General features: G+C 40.1%; 1 protein-coding gene across 1 annotated transcript in view; it reads right to left on the reverse strand.

The window, feature by feature from the left end:
- Positions 1-627: 627 nt before the first annotated feature.
- Kiaa0825 (KIAA0825 ortholog) overlaps positions 628-27,009 on the reverse strand; it is a 157,027-nt gene continuing 130,645 nt past the window's right edge. The window contains exons 13-18 of the mRNA XM_051172576.1: positions 20,902-21,066; positions 16,623-16,847; positions 10,588-10,993; positions 6,230-6,386; positions 2,542-2,700; positions 628-726 (exon numbers count right to left, since the gene is read on the reverse strand). Coding sequence (XP_051028533.1) covers positions 628-726; positions 2,542-2,700; positions 6,230-6,386; positions 10,588-10,993; positions 16,623-16,847; positions 20,902-21,066 — 1,211 coding nt within the window. The remainder of the gene's footprint in view (positions 727-2,541; positions 2,701-6,229; positions 6,387-10,587; positions 10,994-16,622; positions 16,848-20,901; positions 21,067-27,009) is intronic.

Raw genomic sequence — 27,009 nt, forward strand, 5'->3', positions numbered from 1 at the left:
GATCAAAGAGAAATTAATTCCTATACTTAGCCATAAGTCTAAAGATGACATATGACAGTAAAAGGGTATGTGTGTGTGTGTGTGTGTGTGTGTGTGTGTGTGTGTGTGTGTAATTAATTCCTATACTTAGCTATAAGCCTAAAGATGATGTATGAACCATAAAAGTGTGTGTGTGTGTGTATGTTTAATGCAATATGCAAGCGAGGGTGTAGTAAGACAGTGTTGACATAACTGGCTGAAAAGTAAAGAATTCAATCCTGACAGCCTTTCTTATGTTTGCCTGGTTACACTATTTGATTTCTCTAGCATCTTACACACATGAAGTTGCTTTAAACAAAGATATACAAGGATATTGACATTCAGGTCGGTAACTTTTTGTGTTTACAGTAGTGAACCACTCAATATAGAAAGTAAAAATATTTAAAGTTAACATAAAATCAACTGATTTTTCAACTATTCCTTATGGGAAGCAGAATTGCGAAGCTATAACCAGTAACTTTTGCCCTACGAGCAACATGAGAAACAGAAAACAAGAGATAACTTTGCCAATGAACTGCTTCCACTTCCCTCAGAACTGACACACACACTGCACGCACACACTCCCGGAGCCCTGGGACTCCAGGCTTCTCACCTGTTGTTGAGTAGTGCACTGAAGGTCATCTTATCCAGTCCCAGGAAATTTGGCAGCAAGTTTGACCAGTCCCAACACCATGTTGCTGTGGCCGCCTGTTGACAAATGAGAAGACACTATTGTTAGCTATTAATCAGAATTAATATGATCAGTAAATTAAGGCTGCAGCTGTGATACACTAACTAAGAAGGAGGGGCCTCAGAACAAGGGCTTGGACAGATAACATCCATCATGTCCCTTTGAAGGAGGTGTTTGTTCCAATAAGACAGCAATTAATTTACATATCCATTTGGGGATGTAGTCATTATTTATAAAATTATAAATCAATTTCTTGATTCGTTATTTTCCCAAGTGTTAATGGCATTTGCCCAACAAGTTTTGTTGGGAGAGTGACTCTGAAAAGTGAGCGCAGTAACTCACTAGCTTTTCATATATGACCCCACTGCATAGCTTGTTTTCTAGTAACTAAGCGTGGACTACAAAAACAAAACTTGGTTAAGTCCTGAGCTTCAAACTCCAGGATGCGACTTAATTAGAGTGGGACACTGTTGTTATTTTTTTTTTTTATTAAGAAAATGTTTTAAAGGGAAAATTATAAGAACTTCCAAGTATAAATAACATACATGATTCTTTTCTCTTATTAATAGGTAATTTCACAGCAGAGTAAGGAGAAAAATTAGTGTGAAAAATAATCTCATAATTCAGAACTTGGTTAACATGCTATTTATTTCAATGGATTAAGAGTGATTTAATAGCCACAATAATTACTCATGATTTAGAGCAATCGAATGTGCAGTATAAGAAAATAGCCAATAAACTATACCTTATACATTAGGTTTAAAAGCCTCATAGATGCGTATGCTCTGTAAAACTAAATGGTTTGGATAATAAGACTGCAGCATGATCTTTGAAATCTAACCAGAGCTATCCCTTGTCACTGCTGATAAATCGAGCGCTACCAACGCTGTCATCGAGCAGGAGAATTCGCCCCGGGTTGTCAGCATCTGAAGGTCTTATTCTACTAGAGTATTGATGAATGTGGACCAAAGCTGTAGCCGGCATGGCTAAAGTATTATCTGCATGCCAAATTAGGCCAATGTTTTAATTCTTATTTTCATCAGCATTCTAGGTCAAGCGATCCTTCTCTTCAGGCCTGCTAGTTCAAACTGTCTGTCAAGATGGTTCTGGCTTTGGGGGGGGGGGGGGGAAGAAAAAGGGAGGGGCATTGAGAGAGGAGCAAACAAAGCAAAAGCAATCCAATTCACACATATTGGGGAAAAATAATTTATTTAATGAGATTACTGAAGTACACAGCTAAACAATGGCAAAACCTGAGTTTGAAGACTAAATTGTGTTCATCATGCTGACTTCGTTCGAAATGTTTTTGCCTTAAAAGTCATTAGAAAATCCATTTTAAATTTCAGGACGTGTCTAAGGTTATAAGAAGCAAATTTATCTCATGCCATTTATAATAGGGATTCAATGCTCTATAATTCATTTAAAGTGCTTTCTAATTTACCTGATATGTTCACAGAAGCAGAGAGATGTTGAGTAAACATGTTTCCTAAAGAAGGGGGCAGACTCTCAAGGGAAGAGAAGGATGACAAAAGCTGCCTGGCTCTTTGGGCCCTGAGTATACATAGCGTACCAGATGTTGCGTCTACCATGGCAAAATGTCCCAGCAAAGTTAAAAGTAATAGATCAAATGTATGAATCAGTTTAACATGAAAATAAGGTACAACAACTTAAAATACTTTGTACTGGCCACATAAATGTGAGCTTTTCCTTCTTAAACAAACAAACAAACGGAGGGGGCTATACATAATACTAAAATGTGAGTTGTGTTTTATTACTTCTAACATACAGAAGCCATACATTTAAGTTGAATTTTCCACTGAATTTCTACATACCTGGTCTAGCATGTTTTCACTAAACACCTTGTGCACACGGAAAGGGTTAAAAGCCGGCGGCTGATCTTCTGCATTCCTCAAGGCCACCTTCAAGGGTCTGAAGGGCAATGGCTTTTCTTCTGAACCACTCATGGCGAGCAGTTGTTCTTTTAAATATTCCTTCAAGGAAAGACACACTAGTCAGGATGGTGAGAAGTGCATATTTTCTTTAAGAATAAACTGCTCACTCTCGTGGCTTACCCTTCTAGGACATTTATTTAGAGTACAGAGAATTGCTTGACTCAGGAAAAACACATATTCAGAAGACACATAGCTGGGTGCATTCCACTATCACAATAAACCTATCAAAAGGAAGTTAAACCTAACGTGTCGCACAGTTTTTTTTTAAACATTTAACAAATACTCACATGATGAGTCAGTGCTGGGTATGTCACAGTCATGTAAATCGGCACTGTCTCATCACTGACTTCATAGGTTACAGTGTCTGGCTACCAAGACCTAACTCCTGCACGTGGCTATGAGCAGGAAAAGATGCTCATTCATTAAGTACAGCTGCTGCCTACTCTGGGCTCAGATGAGCGGTAAGCATCCTGCTTGTACTGCCAGGAGTCTCATTCTGCGTGGGACTACTTACAATGCAAACCCCTGCGCACTTAATTTCCATGCTGAGGAATGAAAACTATCACGGCTCAATAGAAGCTCCAAATATGTGATTCTAATCATCTAAGTGCGGGTGCAGTCCTGGACAAGGGAAGTCAATCTCCTGCGTTACAGCCTGGCTTCTGCCCATAAATAAGTAAGGCGAGGATCCCTAATCTGTTTTATGGGACTCTTTACAGAAGGCAACAAATTAAAATGACTAAAAGAATACCATCAACGAAACAAATGCTTGCTATTAATAAAGGCATTTAATAAATAAAAATAAAGGTTTGCCTGACTTTTAATATAGGACAGTGCATTTTTCCCCCACTGAGTTTGCAGCTAGCACACATTGTGGAATGTTGGAGCTGCAAAGCACTGTGGGCCTCATCCAAAGCCTGGCTACCTTGTGTGCTGCACAGGCAAAAGGAGCAGCCTCACCTGGGAGCGTGTTAGAATTTTAGCCATCACCAAACCAAGTCATCCACAAGCAAGAGGTCCAGGGGGTGGGAAAGCAGTTGAAAGTTTTTAATATACCAGCCCAAGGCCACACTCCATGTTTGGCTCTGAAAGGATAGATCTGAGGGCTCATGGCCTAAGTAGTACAGTTGTGACAAGAAGCAGCAGAGCTAGTCCTGGTCCACTGGGTGTGTGTGTGTGTGCATGTGTGTGTGTGTGTGTGTGCTAAATATTGAAATAAAATATTACTCTAGTTATCAATAACAGTGATTTTTCATTTTCTTTTTTGGGTTTTTTTTTTTCCAAAACAGGATTTCTCTGTGTAGCCTTGATTGTCCTAGACTCGCTTTGTAGACCAGGCTGGCCTCGAACTCACAGCGATCCGCCTGCCTCTGCCTCCCCAAGTGCTGGGATAACAGGTGTGCCCTACCACGCCAGCAACGGTGATACTTATACTTTCTCACTGGACAACATTGCATTAGATCAGTTCTGTAATAACACAAAGTCTCTTATTAAGTAAGCTTAGGTAATGACAAATCTATGAGAAAATAATTTTATGACTATGGTATAGAGCAGAAACAAAAAAAATCTCCTCCACCACAATTTAACTAAGTCTTTTTTTTTTTTTTTTTTTTTTTTTTTTTTTTAAAGGAATAAAAATTTCATTGGAAAAGAGTGATTTGCTTTGGCTACTAACGGTTTTTCTTAACTCATTTCCATTAGTATAACTATATTTAGACTTTCCTGCTTCTACTGTTTAATAAAAAAGTAAACTTGCTGCCAGTTCTGAATAATGCTTCCTCCTGTGTTTTCTCTGCTATATTAAGAGTCATCAGTGCTCCTTATAGATCAGTTTCTTGGGTCAGCTAGATGCTTCATTTAGTCAGAGCACTTGCTGCACAGGCCCAGTGATCTGCATGAATCTGACCTCTGGATTCTCATGAAGGGAAAGGTGAGAAAGCATTCTACGAAGGTCTCCTGTGACCTCCTCATGCACACATATCACACACAGGTGCACACATGATAATAAAATGGCAACAGTGGGTAAGGTGCTCGCTGTGCAAGGGTGAGGGCCTGATTTCAGAACCCAGTACCTGTACAAAAAGCCAAGCACGGGCCATGCTATGGGGTCCCTATGGGAGTGGGGGTGACTGCAGACAGCAGGAGTGCTAGCCCCAGATTGCTGGAGAGGCTCTGTCTAGATCAGCAGTTGTCAGCCTCCCTGCTGCTTCAACCTTTAACACAGTCCCTCATCTTGTGGTGACCACAACCATAACATTATTTTCAATGCTACTTCATAACTGTAATTTTGCTACTGTTATGAATTGTAATATAAATATCTGATAAGCAGAGTATCTGACCTGCACAGGGATAGTTTGAACTCCAAAGGGGTTGCAACACATAGTTTGAGAGATCCTGGTCCAAAGAATAAGGTGGTGATCTAATAATCAGTGTGCTCTTCCAAAAAGGCTGTTCCTCGCACCATTGCCTGTGGTTCTTTGTGTACGGTTAAGGCCATTTTGGCATGTCTACTGCTGGTGTCCTTGTTTGGCATGTCTACTGCTGGTGTCCTTGTTCGGCTCAGGTGTAGGCAGCCATGTTGGCGAGACATTATAGGTGTAGCTTCTGATATTCCTACAGGACAATCTCTCATCAAACTTCTTGACCCTCTTACAATCTGCCTTCATTTCTGTCCTTAGAGCTGGTGATGCCACATAAGCACAGCTCTGAGAGTAGCTAGACTGTAGTATCTTCTTCTTAGCTATCATGAGAATCGCGTTAGCCAATCTGGTGGACAGGGCAGATACACCATTTGAAGAGCATGGCTTTCCAAGTAAGGACTTCCAGTTAGCCAAGGCTGGGCAGACAATTGCTGAGCTCCCCAAAGAGAGAGAGAGAGAGAGAGACCACAGGCAGAAGTCGGCACTATGGCGCACACCTTCAATCCTAAAACTTCAAGGGCTGAAGCAAACAGAGCTCTGGTCTACAAAGTATGTTCCAGCCCAGCCAGCATAAACAATAAGATCCTGTATCCCTGCCCCTGTCTCAGAGAGAGAGAGAGAGAGAGACAGACAGACAGACAGACAGACAGACAGACAGACAGAGACAAAGACAGAGACAGAGACAAAGGAAAACTCACAAGCTCAGTATTTCCCTGAGGACTTGAGGCTTTTATTGTTTTATTAAATACAAAGTCTACAATGTTACCAACCAAGAATGAAGCTTCAAGGAAAAGAGAAAATCCTTCTTTTCTGCAAATACCAGATTTCACCTGTATTTGTCGGCTAAATGGGCCTCAAACACACAATTCCCCAACTACAACTCTCATCTCTATATTTCAGAAGTGAACTGAGTTTATGAGCCGTGTTATTGTTTAAATCATATAAATAAAACCTACATTGTCTCAGGAAACTCTTTTCTGTACATGCAGAACAGCCGGAGCTAAATAGATCCTATTAATAATGCAATATTGAGTTTAGTATTGACTTTAAGAAGTGTTATCACCTCCTTGACTAACCCTCAGCTGCCAGCAGACACTGCTTCAGGCCAGTACACACCTAATTGCTCGGTAAAAAGGCCGTTTCCCTACCTCATTGAGCTGCATGATGTGATAAATTTGCCGCAGGTACTCGCTGCCACCTGGTTTGTGGCAGAGATCCAGGACCATCGCGTTCGCTTTCTGCTCAGTCAGTACAAGAGCGGCATCTCCTTCTAAGGCTGGGCTTTCGTCCATCGTCAGGAATGCACTAAACACAAAGGACGAACATGTATCAGTGAGGAGGGACTGTGGAGACTGAGTATGCGGAGCCAATGTCCATCTTGTGTTCAAAGCGCTATAAAGGTATGTCTTCCCAGACCACCATTGCTCCAGTGCGGAGGGCCTGGGAAACAAAGTGCCTGAAAGCAGTTTTAAACTCTGAATCATTCTTTTTTAAAAGATCTCTTTGCTGAATTTCTACTCCTATCTATAAAATGCTTCCCATTACTGCAGTTGTTGAAATTGCTATAAGCACGGGATGAAAACAAAACATATCTTTTTAAGAACATGTGAGAAATAATTTGTATTTTCTCTCTGAGGACAAAACAAAACAAAACAAAACAAAAAAAATCACTGATGCTCGAAACAGCTTTGGTATTTTGTCTCTTGTACACACTTTTCTATACTTGTGCTAAACATAGTAAAGACCAATTAACATGCTGAAACAGGAAGTCTGTGGTGATAAATACAGGCCGGAAGCTTCCAGACCCAGGCTTACCACTGAACATTTTACTCTGACCTTTTGACACCTGTTGCCTATTTTTTTGTAACAGGCACTTAGAGAAATCACTACTCAGGGGTTATTTCTCCCCCCACCCCCCCGATGTCTGCTATCATCCTACCCAGAACACAGAGGCATTTTACAGAAAGGAAGTATTTCTTTTTGAAGTTTCATGAGTTTGAGACTTATTTCTATGTTAGTAAGAGATGATTAAAAAGTGAAACACATCCAGTGATGCCAGTGTGAACACAGGACAGCCGTTCACACATATGTTGTCCACCCTCACTTTTTTTATTTTTTTATTTTTTTACTATAAATGCTGTTAGACTCTGTTAGGCTTTGTGACCTAAGTATTTGTAGGCATGTAGATTTTCTACTGTTTCCTGGAATAAATGAAATTTACTGTGGCATAATCAGCTGTATGCTGCAGTTCATTGCTGAGATTTTGCCGTGATTATAAAATCAGTTCTGCTAAGAGTCAGTGCCATTGACCTGAAGGCTCCAAATGATCCCCAGCTGCTGGACATTAACTTTGCTATTGCTTCCACATGCAGCTCCAAAACACTCCTCTCTCCTTTACACACTCAAAAGAAATGTAAGCCTACATAAGTCCTGCTCAAGAAAGTAGAAAATAAAGTCGGACTTAGAATTGCTCCGTAGCTAGGGCAAATTTTTACAAGACATTGGTACGCCGCGAGAAGCTTGCACATATAATTTTGAAGCTGCATTCATGTTGCAAGCTAAATTTCTTGTCAGGTTTTGCAGAGGATGACATTGAAAAAGTTGAGGCCTCTGACAAAGGAGTATCTCAGTGTCAGCCCCTGAATTGTATCCTTTCCTGTCTATCACTGTGCAGGTGAAGCAAATGATTGGATTCCGTCAATGCTATGATTAATGAGTTCCTCTCTGGATTTGGGACTGCCTATCAATCATGTCATTAGGGAGAATGTGCCCTGAAAGAGGCAGACCTTAGCCAAGGAATAACTGCATTAATCTTAATCTGTATATGCAGCCAGCCAGCCAAGTCAGGGTCACCATGATGAAAAACAATAGTCTTCAACTCGACAAATTACTTTGCAAAGGCAGACATTTCTTTACTTTTGTGGCTGTGTGTTCTCTGGAATCTAAGCTGACTGTTTACAGCTTGAGAGTTACTACAAAGTGAAGGTTATTTTAATGAATAGTAATGCTTTCGGGCAGTGTGCAAGACAGGGAGCACTTACAGCGGCCTCCCCTCCAACTACAGCTATTTTAATAAAACCAAAGCTAAATCTGGATGCAAATGGAAAAGGCATAACTGAGTGATATGATGGACATCAAAGATAATCTTTTTGAGTAATGTAACAGAAAAATTATTCTAATTGAAACTGTTGTGGTGGTGTTCATTTTTATTTTTTTAATTTAAGAGAAAGAACCCCATCATAAAGCCAAGGTAACCTCTGCTTGATGCAGACACACTGATCTGGAAAAGTCTGTATACAGATTCCTCATAGTGGAGATCTAGAAAACGAGAAGATAGGGATACACACGTGCACGCACATGCACGCACACACATGCGTGCGTGTGCACACGTACATACAAACACACAGACACACACACACACACACACACACAGACACACACACACACACACCCTGCTGTGCACGAACGGCCCGGATAATCATTCTAAAATCAAGGTCAAGAAGAAGTCTACCTGTAGCATACAAGCTCAGTGAAATTGCTATCTACAGTGAGTTAAGTCAATTTTAAGTCTTTTCAAATGTATATGACAAATAACTTCACATTGGCATGTTTGTCTATTTGTATCATTTATGAAGTCAAAATAGCCATGGTGCTGTGCTGGCTATCTAGCTTGTCAGATCCTTGAGGGCTAGCCAACACTGGATGAAGGGGCAGATCTCACTTTTGCTGCATGTTGTAAGACACAGCTAACACAACTTTTGACTTCCAGCTAATCAACTACATCCTACCTAAATGACATTCCACTGTAGGAGGTACTAAAGGTGCTGCTGCTCTTTTTAGAACTTAAGAATTACTTTTTTAGGAAAAAAAAAATAATATAGGAATGAGTGGAAGTATTACTTTAAATAGATCTTATCCATAGGCATTCTAAACCAACAGTATCATACAGTTTACTTTGTAAGCACAGTCGGATCTGCTGGGTTTAGCTTACTTTTTCCTCTCATGGTTTTATAGCCCTACCGTGAGTAATGGCATTTGACTTTAGTCTTTTAGTACCTGGCTTCAAACCTGTGGTTGAGTATTGGATGCAAATATAAAGATTAAGAAGCCACTCACTGTCGATGCTACTAAGGATTTTCCTGACTTCTGCTGTTCAGCTTTGCATTCCCGTGCCAGAACATCTTTGCATAGCCTCCTGCATGTCCAGGCCAGGAAGACGGGGGCTACTTAGTACTCACAATATTGATTAGTATAAAATCTTACAGACTGCCATGGGCAAGCAAACTGCACTGGTTACCATCCTGCTAACTAGTGCGCGCAACATATTTTTTGTCATTGGTTAGTTGTTTTTTGAGATACAATGTAGAGCAAGTCTCTGCCTCGTGAGCGTACACCACCGCAGCTGGCAACACACAAAAAAAAAAAAATGTATTTTAACAGAGTTTATAAGCCAAAGATGTTTACTAGTTCTCAATTTGATGCTGAAATTTTTTTTTCACTTCATTTTTGTCAAAAGCAGTCCTGCCAGCTTGGTATCATACTTGAAACTGAAGCTTTGAGAGAGAGAGATAAAATGTCCCATTTACAAGGAACGCCTGTTTGCTCACCTGACTCTCAAGCCTGAGCCTTCATCCTGCTGCTTACAAGTAAAAGCAATCATATTTCAGGCGACTTCAGTAATCTGACGCAGAAAGTTACCCGAGTGTCTGTTAGCCACCTGGCTATCCCTTTAACAACTACAGGGGACAGTGTGCATGGGTGTTCAAACATGACTCGGTCATGTGCAGACCACCTGACTCGGCATCCTTGTATCAATATCATGCGGCTTTCTATCTACTCACCTCAGCACATTAGAACTCCACATACATACTTGAATTCATCAGGGACCCTTAACAGTCTTTGCAGTGCCACAAATCACTTAGCTGTTGGTGACAAACCTAGGAGGAAGCTGACATTTCCATGCTGAAGCAGCTGGGTGTGTTTATGGCTTGTGAGTGATATGGCCCCAGCTGCCCTCTGGGAGACTCACGTTACCAGATAAAAAATATGTACCTTTCTGACAATCAGGTACACAGAAAGCAATAAAAAGCCTTTTATATCCATTAATTCTTTCTTAATTCAATCTGTGCCCACTCCATTTACAAAGTGCTTCGGGCTATGCGCTAGATACCTAGTCCCACGGTGAGAAGCAGCGAAACTAAATTCCCCCGGGTTGAGCTACACCCTTTTAATCAGAAACCTTAAGACGGAACCTGAACCGGGAGAGTGTGCCTGCATAGCAACGGGGTTCAGATTTTACACGGAACATCTAACAGTCCAGGGGTTAGTGGGTGGGCACTTATCTTTTTCTGGGTTCTTCAAAGGTTCTGTGACTTTTTTTTTTTTTTTTTTTTTGCCAAGTGAGCATTGATGCCCATCTGACAAAACTCTGATGCTGTTGTGTATTGTGGCTTTGCTCCTGAGAAACTGTTTGGTGAGGCTGAGAAAGAAACAAGCACGGCCTTACCATTTGACGCTCAGTGTCCTTGCTTTCAGAAGCTGGCGCTCCATCCAGTTGGGTTTCTGCCGCTCAATGCTCAGTATGACCTTCTGGGTCAGTTGACTAGCACTGCTTTGCTCTCCCAGGACGCTTCCCAAACACACACAAATTAAACCCAGTCTCTCCTTACTCCATCTATCAAGGGAGGCACCTGTTAAGCGTTCCACAGTGTTCCCATCCTCAAATATCCGACATATAATTACAATCAAGTTCCAGACAAGCAGGCCAGCTTTCTTCAATTCAGCCACATTTTTTGACATTTTTCTCTCAGACAGAAAAAAGAAGTATTTAACTGTGGGAGGCAAGCATGCAATCACCGTCGGTAACTTGCTGATTACAGTAGACACCGCCTGAGCAGCAAGCCTCGTGAAGCCTGGGAAGAAAAAGCAGGGAAGGTATGATTACCGTGAGCGTTCTCAGGCCATCCCTTCATCATTTGTTCTGGGTGGGGATGTCTAACCTTTGTGGAAGACATTATTAGGACGAACAGGTTCTTAACGCTTTTCTACAGAGCTCCATCGGGAACTCCTGCTGTGTTACCTGAAATTCTCCAAACTACAAGCATGATTTTTCCCCTCCTATAAACAATAATTAGAAATTTTAGAATTATAACTCATATGCTTTTTTTTTTTTTTTTTTTTTTTTTTTTTTAAGATTTAAGCTTTGAAGTACAGGGACACGGTTAGCAAATTAAGCAAAGGTCCTCGTGACCTTTGACACCATTGCATCCCTTGCAGTGTGTGACAGTCAAAAAATATCTCTATCCCCTGGGAGCATATTGATCCCTAGCTAAAAAGCATTATTTATTTGATTTTATGCCATATTTTTATTTTAGTGTGTTTATTTTATTTTGAGATAGAGCATCATGTTCGTCAGTCTCAGTGCAAACTCTTTTTATAGGCAAGGATGACATCAAACTTTGGATCCTTCTGCCTCTACTTCTATTTTTGGTTGTGATCCTAGCCTTTAAGGGCTGAGCCATCTCTCCAGCCTCTGCCTTTACTTTTCAGTTCATGGATTGCTAGCATTCTCTACCAGGTGTGGTTTTTACAAGGTGCTGGGGATCAGATCTAGGGCTTAGTGCATGCTAAGCAAGCTCTCTGGAACTATATCTCCAGCTTAAACCTGACTCCTTTAGATGATTGCAGAGGTTTTAGTGTTAGCCTTCCTCCAGGGTTGCAATGCCACAAGCAAGCCTATTGCTGAGCATCCCACTTAGACTTTTCATCATTTAACTCAGTACAGATAAATAGAATCCCATCCTTCCAAACGAGCGAGGCTCCCCTCCTGCTTCCCTCACTCTTTCCCTCCTTCTCTTTAAACTTATTCTTGATTCTTCATACCCAACCAAAGATCAGGACTGACGAGTTTTCCCACCTCTCTATCTTTGACATTCTGTTTCTCGCTGCGACAAGCCTAAAGGCCTGACGAAATTCAAGCCCGTTTTTATAAATGGTACTCCAACAACGCAACATAAACGCCCTTCTGACATGGCTTTTTGTATTTTTATGTTACTAAAAATGTTTTCTTTATGTGTTTGTGTGTTAGTTCTCTGGTCTCATGCAGCTTGTGTGAAATATTTTATTGTATGGACTGGAGAGCTGGCTCAGTGTTTTAAAAGCATTTGTTGCTCTTGCAGAGGACCAATGTTCAGTTCCCAGCACCCATCCTGAGGCACCTGTAACTCCAGTTTCAGGGGATGTAATGATCGCTTCTAAACTCCATGGGTACCAGGAATGCAGATGGAGCACATAAATACACACAGACAAACACTTATACACATAAAATAAAACATTTATTTTATATTCCCCTTACCCTAAAGGGCGCTTCAACACAGATCCCAAACAATTCCAAATCTATAACAAGTACATATTGATAATTTTCTTTGCACCTGAACTTCTACTGAAGTTTCTTACTACAAAGATACCAAGAAGCCAAATTCTTAACTACTTCATTAAAGCTAAAGGCAAATTCTAAACAAAAACTTCAAGTTGTTGCCAAATAAATCCATTCTAAACATGAAGGCAATGAGTCAATGAGGAAGTTAACAGCACACAAGAGGGGGCTGTTAACAATACCACACTCACTCATCTCCCTTTAAATAAGTAGCCATCTATTTAAATATTTAATATATTACAAACAATCTCAATTTCAGATCTGAAAATCTGTAAAGTAACCACAATATGGTTGCTAGACTTATGTTTATCATATCTTTCTTTCTATATAGCTGGTACTATATGGACATATTTGTGTCCTAAAAATGTAAAAAGGTTGTTTAACAGTAAATGAAGGACAAATAACCAATGTCTTAAAGTTAATTTTTATTCTAACTATCATCATCAGGTACCAATAACTTATTGATGCTAATGTGTGGCTTAGAAGATTTAATTGTGTTAAAAATGTCAGCTTAATACTTCATGGCGCAAGCATCAAGTTCTAAGTTCATTTAGTTTTGTTGGCTGTTATAGGTATTTTTTAGGCATTATAAGAGCATAATTAAGACCATCAGTATAACCGAGTAACGAGTTGTGCTCTCAAAATGAAAGTCTTTGCTTTTTAGTCTTTTTTGTTTGTTTGTTTGTTTGTTTGTTTGTTTTCAAGACAGGGTTTCTATGTGTAGCCCTGGCTGTCCTAGACTTGCTTTGTAGACCAGGGTGGCCTTTAACTCACAGTGATCCATCTGCCTCTGCCTCCCAAGTGCTGGGATCAAAGGCGTGCACCACCATGCCTTGCTTGCTTTTTAGTCTTAATCACAGAACAAAGCTTTTGTTGTCACTTGGCAATAAATACCCTACATCCATGAACTCAATTCATTGTCCTTGCAAACTAACAGGAAAACATTGCATTTTCATACATGTAAGATAAAGTTCAATGATCACAAAGACATTATTTGTTATACTTTTAACTAGGTTAGAAAATCTGCATCTTAAGTTTGTAACTATACATATATTTTTATTATGGTGTTTGTAAAACTACTATTTCTATGTTGTTTAGAATAAACTGTAACAGGAGTTCCTTGTCACACTGTATGTTTTTCTGTCACTAGGATCCTTTTCAAGGATCTCCCAGTGAACAGTAGCCCGAATGCACTTTCCTTGTGAGAATATATGCTTACTGGCTCCAGAAACCCATTGTTTTAGTTGAAGCTATTACTCAACCAACATTTTTTCCGTAAAGCATTGTTGTCATTAAAAATCATCATTTAACAATGAGACAATTTTTGATTTTTTGATGAGGCAAATAATTGATGTTATTACATCTCAAATGTATTTTTTTATTTAACTGCTGTCAAAGAAACAAAACAAAAGCAAACTAGCCCTTTGTGCATTTGCTCTTTGAATCACAATGAAAGAAATACCAAAAAGCTGAGCTATGTGTGAGAGCCATCTGGGCTTTGACCCCCGCTGCTGTGTGTAATATTTCCTGGTGTTCATCTCTCTGAATCTTCTGTTTTTCTCTGTATTATAGGATTTGCTGATGAAGAAGAACCAGGAAATGCACTCTACTGTCACTGCAGTGATCCTGTGTGCTGCCACCCACATGCTGATAGATGTCCCATAGGTGTGGCCTATTGATCTTTAGGAAGTTAAAATTCTGTGTTTTAAACCAGGCACCATTAAGTACTAGCATCTCTCATTGTTTAGACAGAGTTACAGGAACAAGGTCACTGACTTGAATCCTGGGGCTACAGAGTTCATCTTCATGTTTTACATGCTTAGCTTTGAAATGTTTTGCTCATCAAGACTGAGAGCTCAATATAACCCAAACCTCAGAAGGACTCACAGTTAATAAAAATATATGAGCGCTCATAGTTCCTCCCATACTTTTTCTTTCCAAATCTGATCTAATTATTGTTTAACTTTATGATGTGGTTGAGAAAGCACTCATATTAGCAACAAAAATATTTGAGAGCATTCTCACTTTGGGACCATGTACTCTGTGTTGTATCCTCAGTATTAAAATATGTATATGACTTTACAATGTATGTGATCTTACATACATTGGCTGATATGTAGCACTGAGTAAATATCCACTGAGTCAATGGATGACCGAATGCCAACATGGAAATGTCATCTGGCTTTAGGAGTGTAGGAGTGCCCTTCTCTAAGCAGGATGAAACCCAAGGCCTCCACTGAATTTCTAAAAATGTGGAGTGCCAAGCCCTCATATCCATTTTTTTTCTTATAGAAACATAAATACATACACACATGTAAAATTTTAATGTATAAATTAAGAATCATAGATGAATAATGAAGTAGGACAATTTAAACCAGATATTATAATGAAAATTATGTGAATGTGGATTCGCTCTCTTGAAAGGACCAAAGTCAATCCTAATATTTTTGGACTAAAGTTGACTAAGGTCAAAGACAAAGGCTGAAAACCAGAGAGGGCTAAGAAGTGTGCTGGTCCTGAAGCACGTTGGAAAAAGAGTAATGGTATTCTCGCATGTACACTTAGCATGCAGAGGGGCCTGGAGCTTCTCTTCCTCCCATTACTTTGTTTTATATGACCTGATACCTCCTCGTGACTGACTATCTATAGAATGTAACTCTACACCAACTTATAATATTATGAAAAATATTGATCATGCTTCCTGGGTCACCAACAGTGAATGACATACCCAAACATGGGAGAAGGAGACCTGGGACCAACGGGAACAAGTCTTACATGAGGGAGAACTCACCCAGGGAAAAGGTGACAGTTTTCCAATTTCAATTAAGTATCTTTACTAGATCCAAAGGCTGCTTGATAAGACTTGGACAAAATAAAAAAAAAATTTACTAGAAAGGTCACTCAGATAATTGATTTCAGTTTGTAATATAAGGCTGGTGAATAAGAGCTACACTATTTAGGATCTCTATGGAAAAGAATGGGAAAAATACAAGGCCAAACCTTTCAACTTCCTTTGTAAGTTCTAGTTGGAATGTTTTATTTTGGAAAGTTTTTCCTTGAAGTGAAAACTATTCTTCTTTGAAACATGAATATGACAAAATGTTTTACTTTAGGAAAGGAAAGATTCACACAGATAATATACATTCAAAGAATTCTGTGAAAATTCAAAGGCAATGGAGCTGTCTCAGCAAAGCGGAGAAGGTGTCCTAATGAAATAAATGACAATATAGAGAAAATGGAGATTAAGCACACCTGGCAGAAGGACTACTCTGAACAGGACCAATAAATTCAATACAGAACCACAGGTATGGGGAATAGATACCCTATCAGAAATTATATGCAACTACCCAGCTAGATGCTATCTGGGACCTAATGGCTACAACTGAAGGTGTGTTAAGGGAAAAGAAAAGTGAAATCTGGTGGTTGCAGGAAAAACATAAACAAAAATCAATCAACGGATCAAACAACGACAACAACAAACAGTTAAACTGAATGAGTAACTAGATTATCTAGATTTAAAGTAAAACAAAGTCATGTGACTTCTGTGAATACTAACACAAAAAAGATAAAAATTTTGAATCACTTATAGACAACTCAGGAGGGTGGCCTTTCCCAAGGAAGCGCACACCAATCTATTGCACAGGGCCAAGTGCTAGCCTTGAAAACACACACACAGGCAGCATTATCTAGACTAAACAGGTAATATTTAGGAATATATTTGTATATGCTTATACTTATGCATGTAATAACAATTAGTAAAAGAAGAAAAAAGGCCATAAATTTGAAGGAGAGTGGGGAATGGTAAATGGGAAGGTTTAGGGGAAAAAAGGGAAGGGAGAGGTGCGATAATCAAATATCAAAGTTAAAATAAAGAAATAAAGCAAATTTCAAAAAATAAACATGAAGTACTAATAAAAACTCATAAGCATTTGAATTATTTTCATTCCTACTTGTATTTGTGGCTTATAACAAAAAGAGAATGAAGGTCCCCATCTACATACTGAAATGAAAAACCAATGCCATTTAGCAGTCTTAGAATTTTTTAGAGTTTTATTTAAGAGATTGTTTTTACAGGGGACACTTTCTTAAGGAACTAATGTGGTTACCTTTCCCGGACTCTTTCCCTTTGGATTCCGTTGGAATATAATTCCATTCTCGTGGGATGCTCTGAAGCAGATGATCGGGAACCCGGGGCTTGTTTAGGCTTGTCTCACTGTTTCTCCGACATCTCACCATGGATATTATCTGCTGCACAGTGTCCTTGACGGCATCCATCAGGGCCAGCCTAAGGCAGCGGATGACTTCCGGCTGGGACTCCGTGTATCCGGAGACTTTGAAAGCAAGGAACACATTATGGTTACCAGGGCCTATTCACGAGCTGTGCCTTCCTTATCTGGGAAGGCTGTTTCACAGTTACCTAATTTAAAGCCGTAGATGAGAGGAGAATTTCATAGATTCACCATATAATTGAAAATAAGGTCATAAACCATTTGAAATGGAAGTTTCCCCCACCTGCCTACTAAGACCAGGGGACCGACTGTGAGTTTTGGATTCTGCAGGTGCAGTGGGAACTGGACAGCCTTTATAGCGAGCACCTAAACGGCGCCTGGACCATCAGTGGAAGAGTGCTTGCACTCTGGGCTGCAGCCCTGCACACAGTGCTGGGAAAATCCCGGCAGGCAACATCAACAAAGCTGTAACATTTTACTTAAATATTGGCTTGTTCTCTCTTTTCCATGAAACTAAGTCCTAAGAAACTGAGACTGAGACTCTGTAAACAACCTAAAGAAATATAAGAAGCCATGTAAATGTCCAATCAGCCCTCATATATTCATCTTCACAAAAAAGCCTGATATCTCACAGATAAAAAATAAAAGTGTGTTTAAAAAAAGAGTAAGGTACACACACACACACACACACACACGCACGCACACGTATGCATGAACACATACATACACACTAAAATAAAATGTAAAAAGAAGTCAAAGTTGGTATTTAACCTTCTAAAATATAATATAGAGAGAATATATAATAGTTCCAACTCCAGTTGCTGCAGTCTATATATTTATTCTATCTAATCAACATAAAAGAGAAAAGCAAAACAAAAAAGCATCTCAATAATAATTTCTAATTTGATATTTTGTCATAAATGTATTGGGTTAAGACAACAAACACTTTTTAATTTTGATATAAATAACCTTTAAAATGTGTTCATTTTAGACCTGATAGAGTATACAAAATAAGAGAAATGTTATTATTTAAATTTTCTCTATCATTTCAAGGAATAAGAACATAAGTAAATAAAAGGTTTTCATGACTGCTTCAAGAAAGATGGTCTACTGAATCAAGAATAAGAATAACCTAAATTAGCTTTATAAAATTAGCACAGCATTGATATAGACAGAAGTTCTATGGAAAGAATCTTTCCTAACTATATATTGGCAGAGGATTCATATATAGAACAAAGAACTCCAAATTATAAATACAAGAAATGTCCTCATGAAACACAGTATATGTGCAATGAATACATACAACTTAAAGAGCTTTCCTTCAATTATCAAATTTACAAATCAGGTGCCATGGAAACAAGGTGTCTCTCTAGTCTCTACTAGGGAGTCAAGAATAACATGAGTGAAAGTCTCATCAAAATATTATTATCACCATTTTCTCAGAAAATTAAAGTATCTTCTTATGGGACTCCATCAGTGGAGAGGGAGAGAGAGGCTGGGCACTGTTTCTGACTCTTTTGCCTGCTTTTGGGTCCCCTTTTCTCATACTGGGTTGCCTAATCCAACCTAGCTTGTTCATGTTGTTGTTGTTGTTTGTTTTTTCAAGACCGGAGTTGTCTGTGTAGCCTTGGCTCTCCTGGACTCACTTTGTAGACCAAGTAGGCCTTGAACTCACAGTGATCTGCCTGCCTCTGCCTCCCTGAGGGGCAGAGATTAAAGGTGTGCACCACCATACCTAGGCTTATTCTTAATATAAGGGAGGTGTTTAGTGTTTCTGTAACTTGATATGCCATGTTTGGTGGATATCCATGGGAGGCCTGCCCTTTTATGAGGAGAAATGGAGGAGGATTGGATACAGGGGTAGAGTCAGGGCAGAGGAGAGATTAGGAGGAGAAACTAAAAAGAGAGGGAGGGAGGGGAAACTGTGGTTAGGATGTAAAAATACTAATCATAAAGAGGACACTAGAACCAACTGAAAGAAAGAAAGGAAGGAAGGAAGGAAGGAAGGAAGGAAGGAAGGAAGGAAGGAAGAAGAAAAGAAAATTAGATTTTCTGGGCTGTTTTAAAACATTGGACGACAGAAACAGCACATTTAAATCAGTATATAATGAGACTCTAAGTCTTTTAAAATAAGGAAACTGATGAATTAGATAGTGCAATGAATCATCTAGAAAGTAGGAAGGAAGGAAACAGTGCACAGTGCACACCATACAGTATATGGAATACAGTATACAGTGTGTACCATACAGTATATGGCATAAAGTATACAGTGCGCACCATACAGTATACGGGATACAGTGCACAGTGCACACCATACAGTATACGGGATACAGTGCACAGTGCACACCATACAGTATACGGGATACAGTGCACAGTGCACACCATACAGTATACGGGATACAGTGCACAGTGCACACCACACAGTATATGGGATACAGTGCACAGTGCACACCATACAGTATATGGGATACAGTGCACAGTGCACACCACACAGTATATGGCATACAGTATACAGTGTGTACCATACAGTATATGGCATAAAGTATACAGTGCACACCATACAGTATACGGGATACAGTGCACAGTGCACACCACACAGTATATGGGATACAGTGCACAGTGTACACCACACAGTATATGGGATACAGTGCACAGTGTACACCATACAGTATACAGGATACAGTGCACAGTGCACACCACACAGTATATGGGATACAGTGCACAGTGTACACCACACAGTATATGGGATACAGTGCACAGTGCACACCACACAGTATACAGGATACAGTACACACAATGCACAGTGTATACCATACAGTATACAGGATACAGCATACATCTCTCAGCTCAAGTGGGAAATTGAAAAGAGGGAATGGGAAAGTCACTATGGTAAAAATAAATAATATATAAATATGAAAAGACACAAAAACTCATTAATTTGTACAATAATTGTAGTCTAATAAAAATAATAAATAATAGAGAAAAAGAGGAGAAAAAACGAAGAAAGTCTTTTATGTATAGATTCCCTAAGGATGGGAGTCGGTGTTAGGTCTGACTCTGTTACCTGCCTCTGGATCCCTTTTTCCCTAGCTGGGCTGCTTTGTCTAGCCTTAGTGGGGGAGGATGCACTTAATCCTGCTGTTATTTGAGGGGCCAGCATGGGTTGGGATCCCTTTAGGGAGACCCCTTCTCTAAGAAGGAAAGGGAGCAGTTGGGGGAGGGGGCATGAGAGCAGGTCTGGGAGGAGAACATAGAGAAGACTGGAATCAGGCTGTAAAGTGATTAAATAAGAAAGAAAGAATGGAAGGAAGGAAAGGAGGGAGGGAGGGAGGGAGGAAGGAAGCAATGAAATAATGCAAGAAAACTAAGAGACAAGACTTTAATGCTTTTTCTTTTATTCTTTTTTTTTTTTTTTCTGTGTTTGCTTTGTTCTATTCTGGGCTTTTGTTTGTTTGTGTTTTGTTTTTTCTTATTTGCCTGTTTGCTTTTTAAAGAGAGAAAGAAGACATGGAGTATTAAGGATGAGAAGGGGGATGATTTGGGAAGAGATGGAGAAGAAAAAACACTGTGATTATAATATATTGTTGACAAATCTATCTTCAATTAAAGAAAAAGAAAAAACTGTACAGACTTGCCTATATGCAATCTGGGTGGAGGAATTTTCTCAGTTGAGGGTCAGTGTTCCTAAATGCCACTAGCGTATGTCAAGTGATGTTAGTCTGGACAATTACAATCACAAAATGACTGTTATATCTTACTAATACCTCATATGCTAAAGAAAACATAGTATATGGGAGATACAAACTTCCCTAAGATGAAACAAGAGAGCCGTCATTCTATAATTTTCCCCTTTACATCTCGCCACCTTATCCCAAGTACATCGCACTTGACAGTAGATAAATGGTAAGTAATTCCAAACAGAAGCCTGTCCACTAAAAAGATGCATGGTAAACTTAGAAACAAGTGTCAGAAAAAACAGTATCTATCATACTTTGAAAACATATTAAAACACGATTTAAGTATCAATAAAGCATTTATTATATATATACACATACATACATAGATTGTATATATAATACACACATACACACACACACACACACACACACACACACACACACACACACACACACACACACACACAAGTTTCTTGTACCTGGAATGTTATATAAAAAGTCCCAGAGGTGTTGTTCTTCCACGTAGCTCACGAAAACGTTTCCAAATGTTTGTGGGGAGAGATGGCAATGGTACAGAACATTAAAGATGGCTTCCACCACACTGCAGCGTGCATTCTGGTTATTTTCTATGCCAGTAGCTTGTTCTTAAAAAGAGTGAAAATGTGGGGATCAGTGGACAGGATCATATTCTTATCATTTCCCTCAGCATTGTGCTATGATGCACCCATGCTTACTACGTGCACTTGAGAAACACCACCGTCTCTGAGGGCTACAGTCACTGAACCTCAGTTTCACATGCACCTGTAGGTGGCTGCTGAGTGACATCTGTGAGAACAACCATAGTGGCATTATTTTTAGGAATGAGGCCAGTTTTCCTGTACAGCAGAATTCCCTTTTCCTCCAAGGAAATAATTTTTGCCTATATTTCTCATTTAAAAATCATAAACATTCAAGAAATATTTTAAAAATCCAGATAGCTCAGAAAACTAAAAGTGTACCAAGAGAAAATTCACACATGTTCTTTGAATTATGCAATCAATTTTGACATATGTGACGTATCTCAAATATATTGACACCATCATTCCAGAACGAAGCAAATTTTTGATTAGTCCCTTTACTGAACCTCATGAGCAATTGCACCATAACAAAGCTATTTTAATCACTTGAACATCCCCCTCTGGCTCCATTACAGCTTCTATCAAAGATCAGTAGTCACAGAATCAGGCATTACTGAATTTATATCACACACAGGATTGAGAAATAACTCCTACTTTGCTTAACAGCCCTATCATAATAAACAGCTGCATCATAATACACAAAAATATGTATTAACTTAAGGATAGTATCAACTCATATCTCTTATTTTTAATGTAATTTATTCATATAGCCTAGAGTCATTGGGAATGGGAATATTTCCTTATTCTTTCTCATTTGAAAGTTTATCACTTTTCTAATTTTATTTATTGGGTTTGGTTTTAAGAGCCCTCCCTTTATAAAAAATTTTATTTGTTTTTATGTGCACTATTGTTCTGCTTGCATGTCTGCTTGAGGGTGCCTAACCCTCTAGAACTGGAGTTACAGACAGTTGTGAATTGCCACGTGGGTGCTGGGAATTGAACCCAGGTCCTCTGGAAGAGCAGCCATGGCTCTTAACTGCAGAGCCATCTCTCTAGGCCAGGAGCCCATTCTTATCTGGAAATTAAAGGAACAATACACTAGATTCTATGCAGAGAGCACTTGCTAGTTTTTCTTCCTAATGTCAATTTCAAATTAATTTTTATTTAACTAGTCATCATTGTCCCCACAGGTTATTTGTTTGAGATGTTGAGTCCATTACCTGGGGTGGGCATGTGGTCAAGGCCTGACACCATTCATCAGCCATGTCAGTTCACAGATGACTGTGTAACCAACAGGACCATTCCCAAAGAGTTTTGCTGTGATAACTGGAGAGCGGTGTTCTTTTGTGAGTGTTTGATATGATAAGCTGCTAGACTAGGCTGAAAGTTCCTCCAGGTGGCCATTTGGGGGGAAAATGTAACTAAAAATTAAGCTGCTTCAGTAAGAGTCAGAAACAAGCCTGGTTTTTTTCCCCTCTGAAATTACATTTCAATTCTCAAGCATCTTGTTCAACCTAAAAGGATTCATTTCCCATTTAAATGTGCTTCCTCTTTCCTTTTCTTTCACTAGTCTAGAATTCTGTCTTCTAAAGGACTGTGAAATGCTGTCTTCAGGGCATGACAAAGCCCTTCAATTACGATCTCACATCAACTGTTGCGGCCTACACGGGGCCTGTCAACCGTCAGTCCCAGGGAGAGGGACACAGGGCCATTCTCATTGCACTGGAACTGTGAGCTACTGATCGATTCTGGGGGATAGGAAGTCATTCTTTCAGCTGTGAACCCCAGAAGGAGCCCACTAGTCTCCACTGAATAGATCTAAATCCATGGCCACACAGGTGACCTGGTGGGTCAAGAACCACAAAGGCAGGGATGCAGGAAAAGAAGCTGTAGAGGGAAGCCGGGACCGACAGGTAAGACAGGGTCAGGGTGACAGTAATAAGAATGTACTTTCTGCATGCATGGTGTTATCAAAGGACAAATTTAACAAAAGTTGTCATTTAAAAACCATTCTCGTGTGTGTGTGCCTGAGAGGGCGAAGAGGGAAGGAGACTGTGTTATGGCTCTGCTATCCGGGGCTGGGCACCCACCCCATGGTTACTTACTCTCTTCATCTTGACCATATGTGGATCTCCAAAATATCCATAATGGCCTCGTGTGCACATGCATTCCACACAGGGTGGTAACACTCCTCCCAAAAGCATAGACTATCTAACAACGTCCACATTACTCAGTTCTACACAAGAGAAACTTTCCTTTATACGATTTTCTTTATATCCGTAGATAACTCTCAACCCTCATCAAAGAAGCCCTTTTTTCGCCCCCAGCAGATCACGACTAGGTAATATGAAGATCCATAAGCAGTCAAAGTGAGGAAAATAGATGACAGGGTGTCGGGCAAGGACATGTAGAATTAACTCACCAGCCAAGGTTCAGGGAACATCATGGAAAAAGGGGTAGAAGGACAGTAAGAGCCAGAACAGCAGTTCTGCTGGGAGATAGTGTCTTTTGGTTCTGACAGACAAGTTGCACCTGTTAAATCTCAGCAATAAGGGGACCTAATGAGACCTGCACTATTGCCACACTGGTAACATGTCAACACAGGTGCAGAAATTTTCACAAGGCCCAACATAGATGAAGAGCTACAGGCAATCCATGGCTTTTGAGAAAGAGGAAGTCAGTTTTCTCCAAGATGAGCTAGCTCCCTGACAAGTTATCCAATCCCAAGTGGTCAGCTCTAAACACTTGCAAATACGAGTAATTCTAGATGGTCTCAGTTGCCTTTATGTATATGTATATGTATACATATGTATATATAATTTATGTATATATTTAAAGCAACCAAGATCTTGAATTTGAGAGGCAGTTGCAGGGCACAAGGAGAGAGGGAGGATGTAAATACAGTATTCATGTATAAAATTCATTTAAAAATTAGTATTCTTACTACAAGTCAGTCACTGGTGCAGAGTTGAGGGGCTTTGGCTTCTGGGTATTTACTGTGCAAACTTGAAAGCACGACAGCAAGGTAATGGTTTGTGACTCTCATTCCTGCTTGCTGGCTTTGTCCTGTCGTAAGTGATAGTAGCATGTCTTTCATTCTTTGAAAACATTTTTGTTTTGCTTTACGTGAATGGGGTAATTTGCCTGTGTGTATATCTGTGTACATTTGCATGCCTGGTGCCTGCTGAGGTCAGAAGAGGGCATTGGACACCTTACAACTGGAGTTAAAGAAGGTGTGAGCTGCTTTGTGAGTGATGGGAAATTCTCTCCCCATCGCTAAGGCCTGGCAGGAGAGCAGAGGCACACAATCTAGACAGGCTTGGGGTGGTGGCTTGGGAACCTGGTAGAAACCATGGTCTTGGCCAAGTGCTCAGTCCCAGTGATTTTCTGTTCCTTTTGATTTGTTTTCTTTATGTCCGTGCAGGTATTCTTGTGCTCTTTCTCATTCTGGCATTCCCCCAGTCCTTTCAGGGGAAACTCACCTTTGAATTCATTTTCATAGTCTACTTTTTTGGGGGGCAGGGAGGGTGACCCAAGTTATTCTGTTGCCACTTCATTGATGGCGGAGGAACATCAGGCTAATATTTGACAAAGTAAAATTAAATTGTTTGGGTATTTTTGTTTGTTTGTTTATTGTTTGGTTTGGAATTCACCCCCTGGTAAAGTTGGTCTTGATGTGATTTAGGATAGAGTACTCCCAAACATGGTACCTGGGCAACTGGGGAAACAGGAAATTCAGTCCAGTCTCCCGGACCGCTCCTGAAGCAAAGAACCAAATGATTTCCTTTAAGGCAGGTCGTGAGGCAGCACGCATAGGGGCCCTCTCTGTACCAGGCACACAGGGAAATCTACACAAGAATTACTAAGTTCCTGGGACTAATTCCCTCTAGATGTCATTCTTTGAACAACCATGCACACATCAAACTATTCATGCTGGACTGCATGGCCTACGGCAGCTCACAGCCACCTATAATGCTAGTGTAATGGGTTCTGACATTTTCTTTTGGCATCCATAGGTCCCTGCGTATAGTTTACAAATAAAGTAAAGCAGTCTGATATCCCCATAGACAAATTAAAAATAAATTAATTAATCTCTAAAAAGCCAGAAATATGCAGTCCACCCGGCTTCCATTGGTCTTCTCCATTGAAGGCCAATGTAGTGACATTTACAGTAAATGAATGTCCTCATCATGTTGGCTTTATCCGTTCTTACAGGTGCATCAGCTGTGAGCCTTGCAGTGGGGGGAGGGGCGCATCTCTTCCAGCCTATAATTCCTGCTTCTCTCCAGAATGCAAGGCGAGGCTAGTCCTTTCTTTTTTTCTTTTTCTTTTTTCTTTTTCTTCCACCTCTGGGCAAGACATAGTTTTTTCCAATAAATAATTCCTTAGGTGTGTTGTTATGATGCCTTCAATAGTGAAAGAAATGAAAGTTGACTAGGTCTATCCAGGAGGCAGAGGTAGGAAGAAGGCTACAAGCGAGACTAGCCAGCCAGGGCTGAAGAGCAGGACCCTGTCTCAATAGACAAGTAACTAACTAAGTAACTAAGTAAGTAGGTAAGTAAGTAAGTAGGTAAGTGGATAAGTAGTCAATAAATAGCCAGTGAGTTCTATCTACCTAAAACATCATTGTACAAATAAATACCATTCATTTTTTTTCTTTCATTTTCCATCAGAATTTAGCTCTCCAATGTGGCAACCCTGTGCCTTGTCCTGGCCACCCTTACTGTCTTTCTTAGACATGAATCCCTCTGGTAGCTCCTCCCTACCTCTCTTCCACCACACTAGGGAAGGTGTCCAAGGCCAGAAACCCAGCATGGTTGAATTAACCCAGTGTTTTGTTTTATTCTTTCATGGCATGCATGGCTGTGGGGACTTTGCTTTGGCCAAGATTTCCCTTTAATTAAGATAGAGTTTACCAAGGCAGGGCAATCTTAGACTTTCAGGCCAGGTGGGGAGCTAAGGGAATGAGAGGGATCGGAATTCATACTTTAGTACTGGAACTTTTACCATATTCCCTGACCCAGTATCTACAGTAAAATACCCAGGAATAAAGCTTCTTTTATCAATATATTATACATTAAAAATGAATAAAAATTTTTAGATTAGACAATCTTTCAGTAATATTCCGAGGGGTATTTTCACTGTGGCCACCATTTTACATTCTTGTTAGGGCTCCTAAAAGAGATTTAAACCCCAGGAGACTGTTTGTACTGCCAGCACAGATTTAATCTGTGCTACGCTGCACATGAGCATTTTCCTCTCCAAGGCTGTATAACTTTTACTTTTACAAGATGTCAGTGAGAAACGCCTGCTGAGTCACTGGGATGCATTTGGCAGCAGCATTATAAAAGAGTGTGCTGTGTGTTCAGGGATGCTGAGTCAACCAGACACTAACAGCACCGCTAAACAAAGAAAAAGGCTGGAAGACTCCCTTCGCTGCACAAAGATGCTAGATCAAAAATGTAAGAACAGAGCACACAGAAATCAGAACAAGGAACCCTGAGAGTAGAGCGAGGCGGAGTTGCGGTCAATATCACACAAAGAACCCCGACAGCAGAGCAAGGCTGGGGGATCAGGGTCAATACCACACAAGGAACCCCAATAGTAGAGCAAGGTGGGATCGGGGTCAATACCACACAAAGAACCCGGACGGTAGAGCAAGGTGGGGGCGGGGTCAATATCACACAAAGTACCCCGACAGTAGAGGAAGGGTGAGGGGTCAGGGTCAATATCACACAAGGAAACTCGGACAGTAGAGCAAGGCTGGGGGCTCAGGGTCAATATCACACAAGGAAACCCGGACAGTAGAGTAAGGTGGAGGTGGGGGTCAATATCACATCATAGTTCACTACAAGAAACAACAAAACACAGTTTGAATCTTATTAGAAAGTTCTACCACGCCACGTGTCACCCTCACCCCATGGGCCATGTCCTTATTCATGATCCCGTCGGGAGCACTGCTCCAGGTGC

The sequence above is a fragment of the Acomys russatus genome, chromosome 30, assembly GCF_903995435.1.
Source record: "Acomys russatus chromosome 30, mAcoRus1.1, whole genome shotgun sequence".
NCBI lineage: Eukaryota > Metazoa > Chordata > Mammalia > Rodentia > Muridae > Acomys > Acomys russatus.